Source organism: Geospiza fortis, unplaced genomic scaffold (genome assembly GCF_000277835.1).
Source record: "Geospiza fortis unplaced genomic scaffold, GeoFor_1.0 scaffold162, whole genome shotgun sequence".
In the NCBI taxonomy this organism is placed as follows: domain Eukaryota; kingdom Metazoa; phylum Chordata; class Aves; order Passeriformes; family Thraupidae; genus Geospiza; species Geospiza fortis.
The window spans coordinates 1,426,337-1,446,727 of record NW_005054316.1 but is presented as its reverse complement, the minus strand read 5'-3'; the positions used below and the strand labels follow the sequence as shown (position 1 = coordinate 1,446,727).

The window sequence follows — 20,391 nt, the reverse complement described above, 5'->3', positions numbered from 1 at the left end:
AAGTATTATGGAATTATAGAAAAACTTTGATTGAACAGTGCATCTGGGAGCCATTTAGTCAAACTCCTACTCAAGCAGGAACAGTTTACATCAGGTTGTTTACATCAAGTGTCTCCAAGCACTGCATTTACCAAAATCCAAATCAGACTCCAGTCAACTCCCTCAGTACCTTTGCTCCCGTTGCAGCTAGTCCCATGGAGCTGTGTGTGTCCCGTTGCCTTAAGTGCTGCCCAGCTCCTTCCTCTACTGTGGGTAATGCTTCACTCCCACAGACTTTGTAAATAGGCTCTTGGACTGGGGAGAGACAAATTTGCCAACAAAACCCAAGACACAAAAAGACATTGAGTATCTTGGCCTTTCCGATGTTCTCTGTCACTAAGCTGTTCCCCACCCCACTGAGCAGCAGACATGTGCTTCCTTATATGTCCTTTGCTGCCAGTGTGCTTACGGGAGCTTTTTTCCTTGTCCTTAGCATCCTTTGATTATTTCTACTCCAGCTGAGCTTTTGCTTTTGTAGTTTCACTGCTCTACACTTGAGCAATGCCTCTGTTCCCCTAAGTGACTTGTCCCTGCTTCCACCTTCTGGGTGATGTGGCTTAATAGGATTTTCAGGTGTCATTTGATAGACAACATTTTCCTTAGTCAGACTTAGTAATTTAAGTAGTTTCCTTAGTCATTTAAGTAGTCTGTGTTTGACTTTGGAACATGGTTACACATTTTGTTGCATTTATATATAGGAATAATGAATGAATATTCTAGCTAATTCAGTTTTTCAGCCCTTTGTATGCACTGGAAAGATGAAGGTACACTAGTGCTACTTTGTGGCTATGAACACATTGGGTATTGGTCTTGTGAAAATCCTTTCAGCCTCAGCAAAATTATTGCCAGGATTGTGAAAGCCAGGAGAAAGTAGTGAGAATGCTGGTAGCACAAGAGAATGAGACTGCCTGAGAATGAAACTGCCCGCAGACAGCGCTGGCTGGTCTAGCAGCTTCCAGATGCCTTGAAGTGGAAATCCTTTTCCCCCGGGCATCTGGTATCCATGGCAAGCTCCTTCTGGTTATCTAAAGAAAATAAGTCAGAAGAAATGAAGGAATGCCTTCAGATAGGTGAGTGAGTTTAACTGAGTGATGAATGCTAGGACTGGCATAGGAGAGAAAGGAGAGCCATGTGACTTGCAGCAGGGGAAAAGAGGAGGGAAGAAACTGCCCTCAAATTCTGGTTTTGTGCTTCAGTACCCAATTTACTTCAGCAGAAGTATAAATGCATTAAATATTTTGTTGGTTTATACCTAATAACAACATCAAGCATTTTCTAAGATGTTTGCTTATCTTCGTGACAAAAAGTTAACATAGTTAAAAGCACTAAAATTCCTATTACATTAAAAAAATAATATTTTATAAGATAAAATACTTTCTACTACGCTTGTATAATAATGCTGTTCATTTTTATGTATGCTGTTTTGTGTTTTCTAGGCCGTCTATGCTTTCCAAGGAAGCTGCTTCCAACGAGAAGTGGAGATTTCCTATTTGGCCAGAATGGAATGATGCAGATATCAATGCAGAAAAATGGGATGCAGGAAAAGCTGGAAAAGAAAAACCTGGAAAAGGTCAAGTTTCAGTAAGTTGTGTGACACATATTATTTCTACTTCATTTTTTGTACTTGTATTTAATAGAGTATTTGCCACAACTTCAAAATAATGTGTTACTGATAAATATATTTATTTTCAATCATATGTTTTCAATATGTTTAAGTAGTTCCTTACTAAACTACAGTAATAAACTAAAAACAATTGTGCATTGTTTATTTGCTACTTTTGAAATGAACTCTTAACATATCTGTGTGCACATTAATGGTTTAAAAAAATACAACCCTCAAATCTATTTCATAGAATAACTAAAACTGAGGATGTGGGAACAGCTGAACTGTTGTAGTATGTCAGGGCACTGGCACAGTCTTGAGGGCACTGCAGTTTTGGTGGACTCAAGAGGTTTGATGCATCCATCTTTTTTATGGCAGAAATGGATGCTAAAGTACTTTCTTTTGTACGCTGCAGTTTCTGGACGTATGAAACACTGTCTGCAGTTCTAGTATGTACAGAATTATTTGAGGGAATATTGTCATTTTGCAGAAAGTAAGCACCTGCCAGATGTTGAAAAAAATCCTGTTTTCCAACTTTGGAATGAATTAAAATCTCATGGATTTTTACTCCTTCATGCTGGTTATCATTGCAGAGTGTATGGATCTTCTACACAGAGTAGTAGTAAACTGATTTCTTAAAAATTTCTTAAACTCAGCATCCTAAATTGAAATTTAAAATGCATTAAATTTATTTAATGCATTTAAATGATTTATCACAAATTTTATATGCAAATTTTGCATTGTTAATATATTTCTTCTGAGTGTGTGCTTGTGTACTATGTTTATGTTTCCATATATATTTCTAGATTATTTTTTTTCTTGTCCTAAGGTTGAATATATTATACTCCTATGGGGCCAAAGTATTGTTTTGAGAGAAGGTATACATTCTGTACTGAAGGCTGTCTTAACTTGTCAAGCAAATAATTTTCCTTTGTGTCCTTCTCCTGTTCCTTTACCACTTTTGGTGTCTTTGGCCTGTACTCAACATTTATCTAACACTAATTTTTAGGTCTACCAGGCATTATTATCATACATAAACTTCAAATTAACTATATATGAAAACCTTTCTTCTATTTTAGCACAAGAGGTGTTCTGAGTTGTTTACTGGACTCTTCCGTTCTTCAGCTACAAGCTGTATGAAACATTGCTTCTTTTACATGTTTAAAGGAATTACACGGCAGTTACAGCAGATGAATTTACAGATCTAAAGTATTTTGTAACATGACCTCTTTTGATCTAAGCAGATAGCCAGAATTCAACATCAAATAGGTTATTTCAGTTGGAAACAAAATTAGAACTTTTAAGTACACTTGGAACATGAATATAAACAGTCCTATTTTCTTGTGTGGGTAAAGAAATCAACCTGAAGTGATCTCTTTCCTTGCAACACTGAAAGTCTTTTACCAACCACCTGAACACAATGCTCTCTCTTAGAGCTGTGCACTGTGTTCCTGAGATTATGCATTTGATCTTGTCTTTGTCTTTTGTGCTCATTTCTTCCATGTCCTTCCTGTAGAACTTGTGGTTGAGACTCCTGTCCTTAGAGCATGAACCCCTGAGACTTGGCACTTGTCTCTTATAGCCACCTTAAATAAAAGACTAGTTTAAACTTGATAGGTTAAAACTTGATTTTTTCAGCCTGGACCTATAATATTCTGCTTCAAAACATTTTTTGCACTAGTAAGCTAAAGAAAGGTTGTATCTTTCCAGGTGTGGGGTTTTTTTTTTGTTTCTTTGTTTTTGTTCGTTTGGAGCTTTTTGGTTTTGTTTTGGTTTTGGTACTTTGCATAGTGTCATGTCATTGCCATCTGCCTCCTTTCTCTGGTTTATCTAGTGTTTAAGAGCTAAACTTTCCTGTTATGCCATGAAGTCAGGGTTGGTTGTGTCTGAAAGCAGAATATAAACACAGTTAATACAGTTTTGTATTGTCCAGGCTCCAAGGAATTCTTTAAGCTTTCAGAAAAAAGAGAAAGTATTCCTAAAACATTCCTTCCCTCCCCTCCTCCCCAGCTTCTCTTTTTTCCGTCAGGTACTGAAATAGGTTGTTGCAGATTATTATGTTGAAGGAACTTATACAATGGGAAAAAAAAATGTGGGGAAAAGGTTATTTGGGGGTCTTTGGTTTGTGTTTGGTTTTTATGCTTTTCTGATGCACTTTGTTTTGTCTTCCATTAATCATTAAGGACTCACAGATTTTTGTTCCGGGCAACTCTTTCTCTGCTCTGTAGAAGGCAGAGTGCATCGTAGACTGTGAAACACTCACAAATGTGTAATATGCCTCCAAGTTCTTGAAAATCCAGGCACAAATAAAAGGCATTATCCATGTAACTGATTAGCTTCTCAGTCAGCACAACCTGTATCAGAGGCATGTCCTCATCCCACGTTGTGCCAGCAAGTAAACAGACATCGTATATCCTCACGCCTTCTGTGCGCATGGAGGATAAGCATCACTTAAAAATGCAAGTTTGAAAACTGTATGAGCCTCTCTTTTTAATGGGCTAATTCATGCTGTATAATTATAGCTCTCTTTGGTTTCTATGGCAGTGCTAAATGCATGGAACATGAGTTTTTCTGTTTCTTAATAATCACTTTAGAAATTTAGTTTCAGTGTTCTTAAAAGCTGTAGAAATAAGTGAGTTAGAAAAAGTACATAGGAATAGCTTGGTAGAAGAGTAACTGACTTAAAAATTTAACCTTTTTTTTTTGAGATCTTTCTGAAAGGGGAAAAGAAAAAGAATAATTTCATATAGACCTCTTGGAAAGTGCAGACCATATAAGCTTCTCTGAATACTGGAGGCGGCTTTTGTGCTGCATTTTCATCTTGGGCTTTGGGCTCTTTTTGTTTAGTTGTATATACTATTGGTTCTTTTTTATGGTATTTTGCTCCTTAAGTGAATTATCCTGTGAACAATATATTATTTTAAATCTCATGGAAGATACAATACTGTAATTATTAAAGTTGGTCCATTTTTGTTCATGCATATTTTGTGTAGCCTGGATTTGATGATCCTGAAGGGAAAATACAGTTGCCAGCATCCTTAAAAGTGCGTTCGTGGAAACGTCCACAAGAGTTTTTAACAAAAGAGGTAAGAAACAAGCAAGGCCGTGATGAAAAATTCCCAATTGCCTAACTTGTGACAAGTAGAGTGAAATTAGCAGAGGAAGTTAGTTCAACACGTAAAAACCACTTGACCATGCAGTCAGTCCTGTCCTGGACACTGGTGTACATGAGGGCTCAGTGACCTGTGTGACAGCTCAGCTGTGCTGCTTGCATGGCTGGGCCCTGGAGCTGGAAAGCCTGAGCCCAGGGTGAGCTCACACTGCTCATGGTGATGGAGCAGCCTGCAGGCAGCTCCTGCTCCTTACTGGCAATTACATCACCGTGACTTTATCTAACCACACAGCAGTTCTTCAACATCCTTTCATTTTACAGCAGAAATTGGGAGCAGGGTTATTTTCTTGTAAGAATATTCTTTCGTAGCTCAAATTGTATCATAGGTCAGCAAAACCAAAATGGATGACATCTGCACAGAATACTGCATAGATGAACCAGAGACCTGCTTGATGCCACACAGCACGGGTTTCTCTGTGTCTAAAAGGACATAAGATTACCTATACTAATCCCATTCTTTACAGTTAGCGTAATAATAGCATTCTCAGTGATACTGTACAGAATCTGAGATTAATTATTAATTAAATTTATTAATGGGATAAGACCACCATGGATCAGCACTTCCTGCTGCAAAACATCATGGTTATGTATCCCCCCACATTTGCTTCACTTTTTGACTCCCATGTTCATTTGGAAGACAACTGGACAGAGAGATGCTTTTCTGTTTTTATAGATACCTTCTATTTCTCTATTCTCACTTAAGAATTACTCTCATGGCAGAAAAATTTCTGTATGTTCCACCTGAGCAGGTGTCTGAAGTATTCATATTTTTCATGAAACCATGAACTAACTTTACCAGAACTACATTACTTTTTTTCACTTCAACTATCATATTTTTCTGGGCTACACAGAGTACATGTCTTTGGCAGTACTTGTCTGCAAGGTAACCATAGCATTTTAAAATTGTGCATAGCTTTAAAATTAATTGCAGAGAAAATAAACAGCCTCCCATTTCAAAGGTTAGTGTTCTCCAGTTCTGTTACTAATCTAAGGGTTTATGTGATTTACTTCAGATCTTGAAGTTTTAAAGCACTTAGACCACCCTTCCAAGTTTTTCAGGCTTGTCAGTTTTCTTTTTGTCAGCTTGTCAGTTTCATTTTTTATTAACTAGACTCTAAACAGATCTATGTTTAATTTTTAATGGACGGAGGGGGAGAGGTCAGAGCAGTAAGTGACAAGACCAAAAGATTGGATAGGAAACACTGCCAAAATGCATAAACTGAGTGGAGGTATCTGAAAGATGAGGACAAGAAAGCTGGCAGCCCAGAAAGTTATGGAAACATGTATCTGTATTAAAAATAACTTTTAAAATATATCTCTGGAGTAAGATGAAGAAAGCATTTGTTTTCTTTAGGACCTGATTAAAACTTTGATGCTTCTTTTGGTCCAATATATTTTGAATCAACAAGCAATGATTACCAGAGATTTCATATAAAAATTAATGTAAATGTTAAGCAATGAAAGGCTACTAAGAATTATTTGTTAGCTGATATATTTTTAACTATAAAAGAAAGCATAAACAAGCCAATAGTGTGGTAAGCAAAGAATCAAGCAATGAACACCAATACATGATGAGAGGCACAGATACGTTTAGTTCAATAAACTGCAGTCCCAGTCTGTTATTATTAAACTGCTTACAAAAAGGAAATGGGCTGTACAAGAAGAAAATATTCATGAACACAACATAATGCAGCCAGAGATATGACAAAGTTGCTGTTCAGACATTACCACTATGTAACTGACCATGAGCAAATAAATCCCTGTGAACCCTGGTGGATGGCTAAGGGAATCTCAAAGTATGAAACAGTGTTATGATCATGATTTAAATGCAGAACTGCAAATATCTTAAGAAATTGAGGGCATCTCAATTTACTCACATGATTATTCAATTTGATACTCTAAATCTCCTGGTAAAAATAATAATTTATTAAAAATCTGAACCTACATTTAAGGAGGTTTTATAAAGAAATACCAAACCATCTACAAAATGATCACTACTAGTTTTCAAATGTGTAATGAATGCTTGCCAGATGTCCAACATTTGCATGTCCACTGCAGTTAAATGCTAATGTTAATTTAATTTTCTCCAGATAATTTAGTTATGGACCTAACTGATTTACTTTCTACTAGGTTCCTGTGATAGTGCAAAATGAAACCTCATTTGATCTTGTTTCAGCAAACGAGCACATATTTTGTTGTGAGGTAGGTGGAAATACATTAATGTCCCTTTAAAAAAATTATTTCCTTTTTATCTTTCTTTGACTTTTTGAATTTCACTCCAAAGTCCTACAAAAAAGAAATATGTTGTGAGAAGTTTTTTAAGTGGAAAATGAATGAAGGGGATAAAGTAGCAAGAAATTATCTAGATTATTATAATTAGTGTTTATCTTTTTTAGAAATTGAAATATCAGTGATGGTAACAGGTTTTCCAGCTGGATAATATTGTCTAAAGAAAGAGTAAATAAAGGCTATGTTATAAAGGATTTCTATTTTTTACTCAAACTTTCTGGAAGTCCTAGTAGTCCAATATATTTTGAATCAACAATCAATTTGCATGTGTGTGCAAATATCTGTGATCCAGTCTTTTCTGTCTCTCCAGAGTTGAATAAAGGTTTACTGAATTTCTGCAGGGTCATGGAAAAATGTAAACCAAGTGGAACTAAATCATCTGAGTGCCTTACTGAATGTAATATCACTTAATAATTTCTATTTAATTCAGTATGTCAATGCAAATTCAAAATTCAGCATGAGAGATATAAGGGAAGAAACACCAGAAGACAGGTCATGTCAATTTTTAAGTCCAAAAAATCACTAATTTGTTCTAGGACAAGTTTCTTAGAATGTCCATAGAACCACAAATTAATTTTAGGGCACGTTTCTTGTAGTAAAAGGTTTTTTTCATTCCAGTATACATCAATCCTTATAACAGTTTGGTAATAGTTGTGAAAGTAAGGCATACATCATAAATCTGCATATCATAAAAGCTCATGTATAAAACAGGATTAGTTTAAATTCTTATTTTAAGAATTAAATATTTCTAAGTACATTTAATAATTTAGGATTTCCTTCACTGAGTACAAATAATGACTATTCAAGGCAATGTTGACTTTTAGCAACTGGCTTTAAAAAGCAATTAAACAAGTGACAACTCACAAGCCCTGTAACATAATTTATTTTAGGATCATATTTCTTAATTTGTCTTTGTTAAATGATGAATACCTTTATTTATATTGTGCCTTTGCATGAAGTTGCATGAAGTCTTGTGTTGTTGCAGATAGATATTGTAATGATTTTAAGAGAAGTTGTGACAGCGAAATAAATTTTTCCATTAAACTATAGCTATATTTTTATGTCACTTTTTTATTTACAACAGGATCTGATTTATTCTTTGATCATTATAACTTCACATTTTTTTCAAAATGTGTTACTTGCAAAAACTTTTTTTTCTATTTTTCTCTTGTTTTAGCTGATGAGATGGATTGTAAGTGAAATCTATGCTGTCTGGAGGATATACAATGAAAATTCCTTAAATAGTGAAACACCCACACTTGTTTGGAAACCTTGGGAACACATTTATGGCTTATGTAAATCTGCCAAGGAACGCATAACAGTGTACAATAAATTTGGAAAATATGCATTGAAACTTTATTGGATGGTGAGTGGTTTCCTCCAACAATATAAAAATATGATGCAGCTAGCATGGCAAATTTTAATGGTTACTGGACATACATTTTATTATTGAAAATAGATAGATTTTTAGGAGTAGAAAAACTGACAAATTGTTGATTTGAATGCTTGTTAATTAAAATGTCTCTTACAGTTCATGTGATTGTTGTACAACTTGTGGCCTGATAGAAGTGTTATTACTTGCAAAGGCAATATTTTAGTTTTGTAGTTTTGTAGGTTTGATGCAAATGCTTAGTAGAGTCAGACATCTGGCCCACACTTCTGGTGTATTAGGCTAAATTTTTTCTTTTTATATTTAAGTAATTCAGTTGCCTGACTTTACAGAGCTATTTGTCTCTAAATGTGTTTAAAGATAGTTAGTGTGAAGACCATTTTCTGAAGAGGTACTGGTAAAACTAAAACATCCCAAGGATTTCTAAAGATAATAGATAATAATTTTTTAACACATTTGGCAGTCAACAGGGAACACTTAATTGCATATTGAACCTAATTTTAATAGAGAAATAGTAACATATAAAAGAACTGACATCTAAAAGTTATCTATGTTGTTGGAGTTATTTCAGTTACATTTGCCTTTTGGAAACAGAAAATGTTGCAGCATGCTAAGACCTATAACTAACCCTACTAAACTTCCAGTTGCCCAAAGCTGAAAATATTTCTAAAAAGTCAGTTGGAAACAAAAACTTGGACGTGACCTTCTCTGTAAAGGGAACACTTATCTGATTTACATGCATGTGCTTTCCTCACCCCTTACTACTGCCTTCACTTGTGGAATAACTTATATTTCATATAGAAATGAGTTCCATGAGTTTGAGAAAGCACAAATTGTATTGTCCAGGCTCCTCAGAAGAAGACATTATTCTGTGTGTGAATTTAATGCTGCAGATATTATGAAGTCATGTGGTAAAAGACTACAATTTAAAGCATACCCAAGAGTTACCAGTGCTTCATTTTCTTTGTCACTTTTGTCACTTTTTGTTACACTCTTTGTCTTTTTTTTCATTTGGGCCTGTGTGTTTATTCAATTTGTTTTTTCCTCTGGGTATACAGATGTATTTTACAGAAAGAAAAACAGGAAAAAAATAGGGTCACCTGTTGGAAGTTTAAACAAAATATACAAACAAGGAAAGACAAATATCAGAAGAGATAGAGGAGAAATATATTTCATAGGAGAAAGTAGAAAAAGAAAAGAAAAAGAGTGCAAAAAGTGGAAGAATAATGAACTGATTTCACTAATGTTCTACACTGAGTCCTGAAGACGTTGTACACAACATCAAACCTGTGGATAATAATTTTTTTTCACGTATTTGACAAAATATATACATTCCTTCCCACATTCTACTTTCACTTTGCCTTCCTGAGGTTTATTGAACTTGTTCCTGTAGTTATTTTTTTCTCACTTTTTCTGTCTGTAGACCTGCCCCACATTTTTTTTTAATTTTTTGGTTTCTTTTCCTTTACTTATCAACTTGTTCTGTTCTCCCTAGTAAACTTCAGCAACTACTGGAAGAGGAGATGAATATGTGATCAATATCCCTGACTAGGTCCTTTTCAAACTAGGGAAGTTTAAATATTTTGTTTTGGTTGTCACAAAATGGTTCTTATCCTTAAAAATATTAGCTTCTTTTATGATTTTTTAGTATCTTTGACCTCTGGACTAAATTTGATTTCTCCTTAGACCTATAGAATTCATAGCATTAATCAGCTGTCATTTCAGCTTGAACCCATAGCTTAGTTACAAGCAGAGAGCAATAGTTTTGCACTCTCTGATAACACATGGTGAACACTTTAGTGATTTGGTCATTCTTCATCATTTTGTGGGTGAATTAACAGAAGTATTTGCTATTGGCCCACCTATTTTCTATTATATCTTCATCAGTAGGACAGAGAGTTTTATTTGAAGAATGGTAGACAAGATTATTTTGTGGAATATTAGCTCAGTTTACTAATGAAGTATCTCATATTGGAGATACCAGTACTTTGTCTTACCTCTTTGTTTCTTATCCTGGAAATACGGAATTTTTTTTAAATATATGTATCTATATTTTTTATTTTTTTACATTTGATCATTGTGTTTAATATAGTGTTTTACAAAATACTGTTGTAATGTGTAACAGGAGACTAACTGCAGTCAGTATCCCCAGGTAGTTTTTGGGAAGCAAGGGGAACTGCTTATGTCACAAGTATTTTCCAGACTGATATCTAAAGAGACTTTTAAAAAGCTGCTATCTTAGTTAAGCCTTTTTTAATCATTAGTGTTTCTCAGGCATCTGTCGTGGCAGCTGAAGAAACAGTACTGAATGCATGCACATGATGTACTACACATATGAGATGAAATATATTTGGAAATAGCAGCAATTAGATTAATCTCTGGAACAAATAAGTCAGAGCAGTAATAAAATGCTATGAATGCTGTTTTCATGTTTCTCATAAATTATGTGAGAACTTTTTTAAAGCCATCTGTGATGTAAATCGAGTTACAGTAGGATTAGGTTCTTGGGAAAGCATTAAAAGTTCTCTTGTGTACTCTTTACTTGCCAGCCCACAAAATAATTTTTTTCTTTCTGCTTTTCTCCCCTTCCCCTGTCACAGGGATGCTGGAGGAAGATCATTGTGGATGACACTATGCCGTTCAGTGAAGAGGAGAATTTGTTATTACCAGCTACAGCCAGCCAAAATGAACTTTGGCCAATGTTGCTGTCCAAAGCTATAATTAAGTTAGCACATACTAGGTATGTTTTGTCATCTCACTTTTGGTTTGTTTTGTGAAGTCACATGGTAACAGCAAAATTTAATTTAGTATACTAGGAAATGTATTTTGCTACATTTTTGTAATGACAGTTATGCACTTCCAAAAGCTGACACTGTAAATCAGAAAAACAAAATCCTCTACAGCTACAGAAGGCACAGGATTTCATTTTTAGATGTGTTTGTAAATTTATTCACAGAAAACTTACAAAGAAACTGGAGTACTCTCATTATTTGCTTCATTTGTTTGACTGTATTCCTGACAACTTCCCATGTGGCTTCCTGCCAAAAAGAAGTACCTGTGAACTGTTAATGAAATTGTTATTGTGAGCCTTGACTAGTATTGACTCAACCAATGTTGAAATTAGAGTTTTGTGAGCTTCTTTTGATATCTTTCTACAGTTGTGAAAGGTACAGTTGTGCTGTTGTGTACAGTGATCTACTTCCCTAGAACTAACTGGAAAAGCAGAAGGTGGCCTATGATGCAGTAATTGGCAATTATGGCTACAGGTTCCTATGAAATGAGGAATGAAGACCAATAGTTTAAATGAATAAGTTTGAGAAAATAATTCAAAACACACATCTGGGTAATGAAGCTTCCCTATTTTCATCATATCAAGTTATGTTTGTCAGAAGAGTCATCTAAAGTATGTTGACACAGGCTAAGGAGTTGCCAAGAGGTGCCTGTTAGGAAACTCTGCAGGAATGTGATTGACATACTGCATTTCTCCAGAGCACAAGGGCTAGCCATACAAGTGCTGGCATCTTTGGCCTTGGTCCTCTCAGGAAACCTCTCCAGAGAGTAGCAGAGTGTCAGTTTGAAAGAGTGAACTTTGCTAGAGTAGAAGTGAACCAGCTAGAGAGAACCAGCTTGTTCAGAATAACCTGGGAGCTAAAGAAGCTGCTTAGGAAATGGAAGTTGTAGAATCATAACCCTGTTTTAGCACAAGGAATTTCAAACCCACATCTCCAACACTGCTACTGTGTGCAAGCATATATAGTATGCTTGCTAACGAAGGTGAAAAAAATGCCATTGTACCAGAGGGAGCACTAAAATAATGGAGCTGATGTGAAGGCATTGACTTTGTAGGGGAGTAGTCAGCAGTGGTTTGGAAAACTGTTGAAATTGCAAGTAATGGTTTGTTTTTCATCAGACAATTCTGTGTATGATCTTATTCCTTATTACATGCTCTTATTACAGAAAGCAATGTAGACTACAGAGTTTACTGTAGTTGGTAACATTATAATTGTAAAAAGTCTGCTTTTGTCTTATAGTATACATGCAACTGGAAAAAGAGAGATGGAGGAATTTACAGTTCTACAAACACTGACTGGATGGATACCAGAAGTTATTCCTCTCCAGTAAGTTCTTTCATTAAACAATTTATGTGTCAGTTATTTAATATTTAATTCTGTAAGGCATTATGAAAAATAAAGCTAAGCCCTAAAAGTCCTTCACCATCAATTTTGGAAAGTGAATGGTTTATAGTTCAGGCACTTGGGTAACGTACCTTTGAGAAATGCAATTTTACTGTGTTTTTCTTTGTAAGTCACACAGTTTCTTGTAAAGCTATTTATCATGCTGATGCCTATTCTTTATAAATTAATTTAACTAATATTAAACAGCATGAGGAAAACAAGGTTAGAGAAATCTATGTTGTGTTTAGTATGCAGTTATAAAATGTCTGCTGATAATAATAATTTTATATCTGAATATACCATAGAAAGTATATGTCATGAATTTGGAAGTAATCAGTGTCAGCTAGTGTGGTGTTTCCACCCTGCAAATTGTAACAGTTGGCAGACTTCTAGTTTCAACCAAAAATAGTGTTTCCTACCTACAATAATATGTTTCTTGTTTCCTATGTGTTATATGTTAATCTTTTAAAGAAAGACATTCTGGTTTTTCAGCTTGGTATTCTTTTTACTAAATTAATTACCCAGGTATTGATACTAAATTTAGATTTTTTCTTTTGAGTCGCACCTTTTTTGCCTTTTGATATATAAATTCAAATTAATATCTAGATAACAAATAGTTATGGTTTATATATAATTTACTTAGATATACTTGTTTATTTATAACCATATTTCACTAATAAATAATTCCACTCAAAGAATATTTTATTCAATTTTTCAGTAATTTTTATGTCTCAAGCTATGCTTGCAATTTAGGTTTTTGATATATTTGTGTCCCACAGTAGTGTGTATGTAGTTCATGGACTTAAAAATCTAACTAGCCTAAATTTTATTTCTTTCTGTAGTTAGTTTTACAACTTCAACAGCAAAAACCAGTATTCACTCACTACAAATACATTATACCATGGAATATGAAAATGTGAATACTACAGAGTCTTTGGAATAGTAGTATAAGATGACGTTAGCTCATTTTACAATCACTTATTTTATTTAAAAAAAAAAGTTGAATGCAGTTAACTTGAATGAGACTCTGCATGACCCTGTTTGAGATAATTTCTGGAATGATCGAGTTTCTGTGGAAAATTAACATGACTCCAACTGTTGCATCATATCAAAAACTTTTCAGTTTGGAAGTACCTTTGGGACACTTTTTAATATACAGAGATAGAATTACCCTATTATATGGTGTAGTTGTAAAGTAGTCTGCAAGTTTCTCTGTCACAACTAGTATCTGCTAAAAATCTTGAGAAAGGATGCTTTATTTGCATGCATCTCTAACCACCATCTCTTTTTTTATGGGCTTTTCATAAGCTGTCTCAACAAATATTTCTGATACAGAGGGTGTTGTGTCTTCTAAAATAACCCAGTTGTGGTTTTTAGAGTTGGACTGTCAGTTGTGGTATAGTGCTGTCTAAATGAAAATCACACTTTCTTCTCTTATTGGAAATATCCCTACCACTAACATATACATTTGTGTTTTCTCTTAAAGGCCTGAATACCTGGACAAAGTTTGGGGCTTTTTGAAAGAGATTGTGCCAGAATTCACCTTGCCAGAGAAGAAGTCTCCAGAACTTGAGATTACTCAGGATGATACAAAAACTGAAGAAACCAGAGACTCAGAGTTAAAAAGTGAGCTTTCATCTGTGAGTAAGCTGCCAGATTCAACTGAGAGAGCAGAGACAGCCAGTAACATTAGCAAAGGTCTGTAATTTTACATAGTCTAATCTTTGTAGGCCAAGTTTAAATAAGGTTAACATCATCTCTGTTTCAAATAAGTATATTTTGCATATATTGCCACATACAACTCTGTGGGTTTGTTGTTTCACCAGACATGTTGCAATGATGTATATTCAAAAAGCAGTACTAGTCTTTTATTTTATAAAAATAGTTTCCCTTTCTGGCAGAGATTTTTTCAGCTCCATGTCACAGTCATTTCTCTAAAATAGAGTTCCTTGCAGAGAGATACCAATCAGAGAGGTTACAGTTTCTCCAAAGGCAACACTGCTCTGACCATCAATTAATTATATATTTCATAATGGGTGTTGTAAAGTGTGATTACCTACAGAGTTATGACAAATATATTCTAACATCTACCTGTATTTTTATTTATTGCAATTTTTATTTTATTCTGTTATGTATATGCAATAATTTTCTTTCAGAGCTGTTAATCCTATTTACATTTAAATTTTAAAATTTAGATTTACAAACTAATTTGTTCCAGTATATTATCCTTCTTTTTTTTTATTTGAGAATGAATTTTCTTAGTTGCTGTTTTTAACTTGAAGTCATGGGTGCAATTTCAAACACTTCTCATGCCTTTGGAGAGTACAAATCACATGCTAAAATTTCTATTTCTTCCTAGATTTTCAGAAAAATCACTGACTTCCTTGCTTTGAATCCCAAATACTATGTCCCAATGTCTGAAGTGTTATAAAAGTCTTAGAAGTTACCTGGCTGAGGTAGTATTCTCTCTTCTTAGGAAATCTTGCCATCATTTTGACCCAGCCATCAGTGGGGTAGATATTTCAGAGTTTGGAATGGACATGTCACTGGCAACAGCACTGTTGTTCGTCCAACAGGGTGCTGTCATTTTTTTCCCTTAAAACTAAGTAAATGTAATCATGCCTAAGACTTAAAAATTCATTAGTAACTGAAATAGGTAAGAATCAGGGAACCATTGTGTCCGATACAGCTCTGTAATCTCCAACTCTGAGGCTAAAAGCTTTGTTGAAATGTTCTGTTGATGTTTGAGATTGATGTTTGGATGACACAAAGCCATCCGTGTCACCATGAGAGATAAGGACCTGGGGATCCTGGTGGAAAACAAGCTGTCCCTGAGTCAGCAGTGTTCCCTGGGGGTCAAGAAGGCTGATGATGTCCTGGGATACATTAAGAAGAGCATTCCTATCAGGGCGAGGGAGCTGATCCTGCCCCTTCCCTCAGTCTCCATCTGGAGTGCTCTGTCCAGTCCTGGACTCTTCAGCACATTACAGACATAGAGCTCCTGAGTGTGTCCAGCAGAGAGGGCAATGAGGGTGTCTGGGAGACTGGAATGTCTCTGACGAGGCAAGGCTGGGGAAGCTGGGCCTATTCAGCTTTGTGAAGAGACCGCTGAGAGGGGACCTCATCAATGTGTATAAGAATCTAAAAGATGGGTTCCAAGAAGATGAAACCAGGCCCTGCTCCATGCTGATGAACAGTATCAAGAGAGGCAGTGGGTGGAAACTGGTGCACAAGAAGCTCCACCTGAACATGAGGATGAACTTCTTTATTGTGTGAGTGGCTGAGCAGTGGAACACATTGCCTGGAGAGGTTGTAGATTTTCCCTCACTGGGAATCTCTTTAAACTGGAGATATTCAAGAACTGTCTGGATGCAATCCTGTGCCATGTGCTCTAGTATGACCCTGGTGGAGCAGGGAGGTTAGACCAGATGACGCACGGTAATCCTTTTCCACCTGAAGCATTCTGTGGTTCTGTGAGGCTGTATTGTGCAGTTGGCACAAAGGAATGAAGGAATGCCATCCAAAATGGCTTGGACAAGCTTGAGAATTGGACCCATGAGAATCTAATGAGGTTCAGAAAGTCCAAGTGCTGCACCTGGGTTGAGACAATCTGAGGCATGAGTGCAGACTGGAAGAAGAACTGAGAGCAGACCTGTGGAGAAGGACATGGGGGATCTGGTGGACAAGAGGCAGTACATGAGCTGCCAGTGTGTGCTCACAGCCCAGAAAGGCAGTTGTATCCTAGGCTGCATCCAAAGCAGTGTGGCCAGCAGGATGAGGAAGGTGAGTCTCCCCCTCTACTCTGCTCTTATGAGACCCCAACCTGGAATGCAGCATCCAGCTCTGGGGTCCCAGCACAAGAAAGACTTGGACCTGTTGGAATGAGTCCAGAGGAGGGCTACTAAGATGATCAGAGGGGTGGAGAACCTTTCCTATGGAGGCAGTCAGAGAGCTGGGATTGTTCAGCCTAGAGAAGAGAAGGCTTTGGGGAGACCTTAGAGCACCTTCCAGTACTTAGAGGGGGCCTACCAGAGAGCTGGAGCAGGACTTGTTACAAGGGCATGTAGTGGTAGAACAAGAGTGAATAGCTTTAAACTCACAGAGAGTAGGTTTAGATTGAGTGTTAGAAGGAAATTATTTCTGACAAGAGGGAGCTCCTGACACAGATTCCCCAAACAAGTTCTGGTTGCCCAGTCCATGGAAGAGGTCAAGGCCAGTGTGGGACTTTGAGCAACCTACTCTGATGGAATGTGTCCCTGACCACAGCAGGGTGGTTGGAACTAAATGATCTTTAAGGTCCTTTCCAACCCAAGCCATTCCATGATTCTATGATTTTTATTTTTTTTTTGTAATTACTGATGCATGAGAGCAAGGATAGAAAGAAAATATTTGGCACAGTGCCAGATATACAATGATTTCTTACATTGTAGTAAGGACATAAAAAATGTGCAATAACTAAAAGGTGGGACCGAAGCCATTCTGGCTCCTTCTCAATAAATCTTCTTTTACATCTTAAGGCCTACTTTTTATTTTTATTTATTTTAATTAAATTACATTAGTTTTTTATTGTATCTCAACTCTTGACTTCAAAGAGTTTGTGGTTGATTGTTTTTAAAATTTATCTAAAATCTTATTGAAGCATTTGCACTGTATGACATTTGATGACTGAAAGTTTTTATCTTAGAAAGAAAAATATTTAATCTTTATTTTGCTTAATAGAAAAAGCAGAGCAGAAAAAAGTAGGAAAGAAAGTAAAAGGAGGAGAGAAAGAAAAAGGCAAGTCTACAGGAAAGTTGGCAAAAGCCCAAGGCCTTCAGGACTTAACTGAAAGTAAGTCCTATTGTTTTGAAGATAAAAATACAGACAGGAGTTATATTTAAAGCAAAAGTCTTTGCTTTAATTTTGTTTTGAATTTAACTGGGGGGAGGTTGTATTTACTTTTGGTTTTGTTTAAATTGTAGTCATTTATAGCTCACATTACACACTGAAGTCATTCTAACCTAATCTGCAACATAGATTAAAAATAGTATATTGCAGTACTTTGTTTTAGTGGCAAACTGTCTTACAGTTGTTCTGTGTTTAAAAAACAGCAGTCCTTCCTCTTTTGTAATTTATTTGTTTAGTATCCACTTTATATACAAAATTGCAATTGGAAAAAGCAGGAACGCTTCTTTGTTGAAGGGCAGGGGAGCTGGGGCAGGGGCAGGGGGGGCGGGAAGAAATGTTTGTTAGAATTCATTCCATGATGTAAATCTAAATTTTTTTAATCTTTGCCCAGGAAATACATAGCAGAGAATTTGATTCCTGTATTGATATATTCATAAGAGCATAAAAATTAAGTAAATTCTTGTTTTGTGCATTTGTATTTAATGCTAAAAACAAACAAACAAAAAAACAAAAAAACCTCAAGAAAATACATTTTAAACAAATCACAAGTAAATACTAATCCGACAGCTAAACAATCAAAAAAGATATTTCAAATTTATTAGCATAAACTATAGAAGATTTTCACAAATGTACAATAAGCTTAAATGCTCTTGACTTTGCTTATGGTTGGATACATGTGGCATTTCCATGTGACTAGCAACAAAAACCACTTATTAACTAGAATGATTTGCAGTTGCAAATCAGTAGGTGAGAATAGGTAGAACATCTTCCTAAGGGAAATAACTGCAAAGTAAAAATGAAATTTACTACATGAGTGATATTCTTGCTTTTTGATATGAATCCTGGTTAAAATTAGTGATTTAAATAATTTTAAACTGCAGCAAACCAAGATTATGGTTTGTCTTCAGCACATATATTTATCTAAACTCCTACCTTACATACCACTAAATGATTTAAACAGCAGTAAATTTTGAAATATATTGCAGGAATGTAGTTTGCTTTAGTGCAGCAGGTGTGGAATAGGAAAATTAGGTGTTTCATGTGAATATAAGTACAGTGACTAACTAGTACTCAAGCATGTGATAGAGAAAAGAAAGCAAAAGGGAAGCAAAAGGATCTAAGATATGTATTCTAGAAAGTGTCCAAAAGGAGTGAAAGAGCATTTAAAAAAAAGAGGCAGTGCTTCCATATGAAAAGTGACATGACATTTAGATCTTTATCCTGCCACTTAAAGCACAGTTTATGCTTTTTTTGTGAAAGACAGATAGTGTCCTGTGAAGAGGTTATTTAGAAAGATTATTAATTCAGGTCTCAAGTACACAGATCAGAGAAATCTTTTATCCTAAGTTTGAATCAAAAAAGACTTTTGGAGAAGAGTGAGAGCTAGGTATCTCTATAGTAACAGAGCAAATTTAAAATTATTAGACTGAAAGGACAAAAAAAGGAATTGAAGTTTGAAATAATACTGAATTATGATGCATTTTTGTTGTGAGAGTGTAACTAAATGAGGGAAATCTTGCAGGCTTGAGACACGTGGTCTGCAGAGTGGCCCAGGACAGTAGAACCATTGTTGTACATAAAATAACATCTCAAAATAGGTCTTGATTCAAAGTCAGACTCCAGAGGCAGTAGTTGTAAAAAGTTCCTGAATTGTTCTGGTAGAGTTTTGCAACAGTGACTTTACTTAATAGAGCAACATTTTTTCCTTTTCTTTTTTTTTCTTTTTTTTTTTCATTTTAAGTGATTTGAAAAGTGGTTCATTCCCATCATATAAAAGTGCTTATTTTCCAGCTGCAAGCTTACACACGACCTGTTGACTGTTGATTTCAAGGAAATTTTCCTTCTTTGTGATAAATATGGACTATTTCTAAAGAAATATTCACCAGCTCCAGATATTATTTATATTTGACTTTTAAAATGGCTAAACCTCCTTTTTATTCATGACACATTGAAGTACCAGTTACTGCTAATTACTTGGAAACTTCTCTTTCAGGCTTTTGATTTTGTGTGGGCTATAATATTTGAATTGTGAATTGATGCTGCCTGGCAGCTAAGCCACCACCCATCCACCTGTCAATCCCCACAGTGGGATGGGGCAGAGAATGAGGACTGAACCCTTTGCCCAACCCAGTGTTCTTGCTGGGGTGGTGGAATGAGAAACAGAGGATTTATTGGTGTATGAACTCGGCTCAGCAGTTACTGACATGCTGGTGTGTTTCCCCCAGCATTTTGGTGATGTGTCTAAAACAGCACCACAAGGGCTGCCCTGATGAGAGCTCAATCCCAACCAGATCCAGTACAAACATATGCAGTTCTGAACCACTTGCACAGTCAGACCAATGCTTGCTGCACCCACAAACACAGTATGATCATTGGAACTTTGAACTTGTTTCTCTATTCATCCAGTTGTGGGGATCCAGCTGAATAACAAGCCCTTGATATGGTCAGTGTGAACTCTTCCTGAGAGCAACCAACTTTGTCTTTAATAAAGGATCTATCTGAATGACTTTGATCTAACTTTATCATCAGACAGTCTTCGGGAAGTTCTGGCAGACAATTCATGTGTTCCTACTGATCCATTTTAGTGTACAAATCTGTACTTTTCCACTCAGCAGCTTTTTCTTCTGGCAGTAACGCTTTCATGCTTAGGGTATGTCACAGACATTTCTTTTATGAAAAATCCTCTCTCAGGATTTTTCCTGCTGGAGCTGAGAAGTTTCAGCAACAAGATGTAAACCATGATTATCTGCTGCTGGGGAATGCAACAGGTGGATCTGTGATTGGTGCTGGTGTGAATGTTTTGGTTCAGTGACCAGTCACAGCAGAGCTAGCTCTC

At 35.8% G+C, this 20,391-nt stretch overlaps 1 protein-coding gene across 1 annotated transcript in view; it reads left to right on the top strand.

The window, feature by feature from the left end:
• Positions 1–20,391, top strand: part of ADGB (androglobin) — a 95,039-nt gene that overhangs the window by 8,454 nt on the left and 66,194 nt on the right. The window contains exons 2-9 of the mRNA XM_031056240.1: positions 1,476–1,620; positions 4,636–4,728; positions 6,945–7,016; positions 8,281–8,469; positions 11,094–11,233; positions 12,525–12,611; positions 14,155–14,366; positions 17,388–17,498. Coding sequence (XP_030912100.1) covers positions 1,476–1,620; positions 4,636–4,728; positions 6,945–7,016; positions 8,281–8,469; positions 11,094–11,233; positions 12,525–12,611; positions 14,155–14,366; positions 17,388–17,498 — 1,049 coding nt within the window. The remainder of the gene's footprint in view (positions 1–1,475; positions 1,621–4,635; positions 4,729–6,944; positions 7,017–8,280; positions 8,470–11,093; positions 11,234–12,524; positions 12,612–14,154; positions 14,367–17,387; positions 17,499–20,391) is intronic.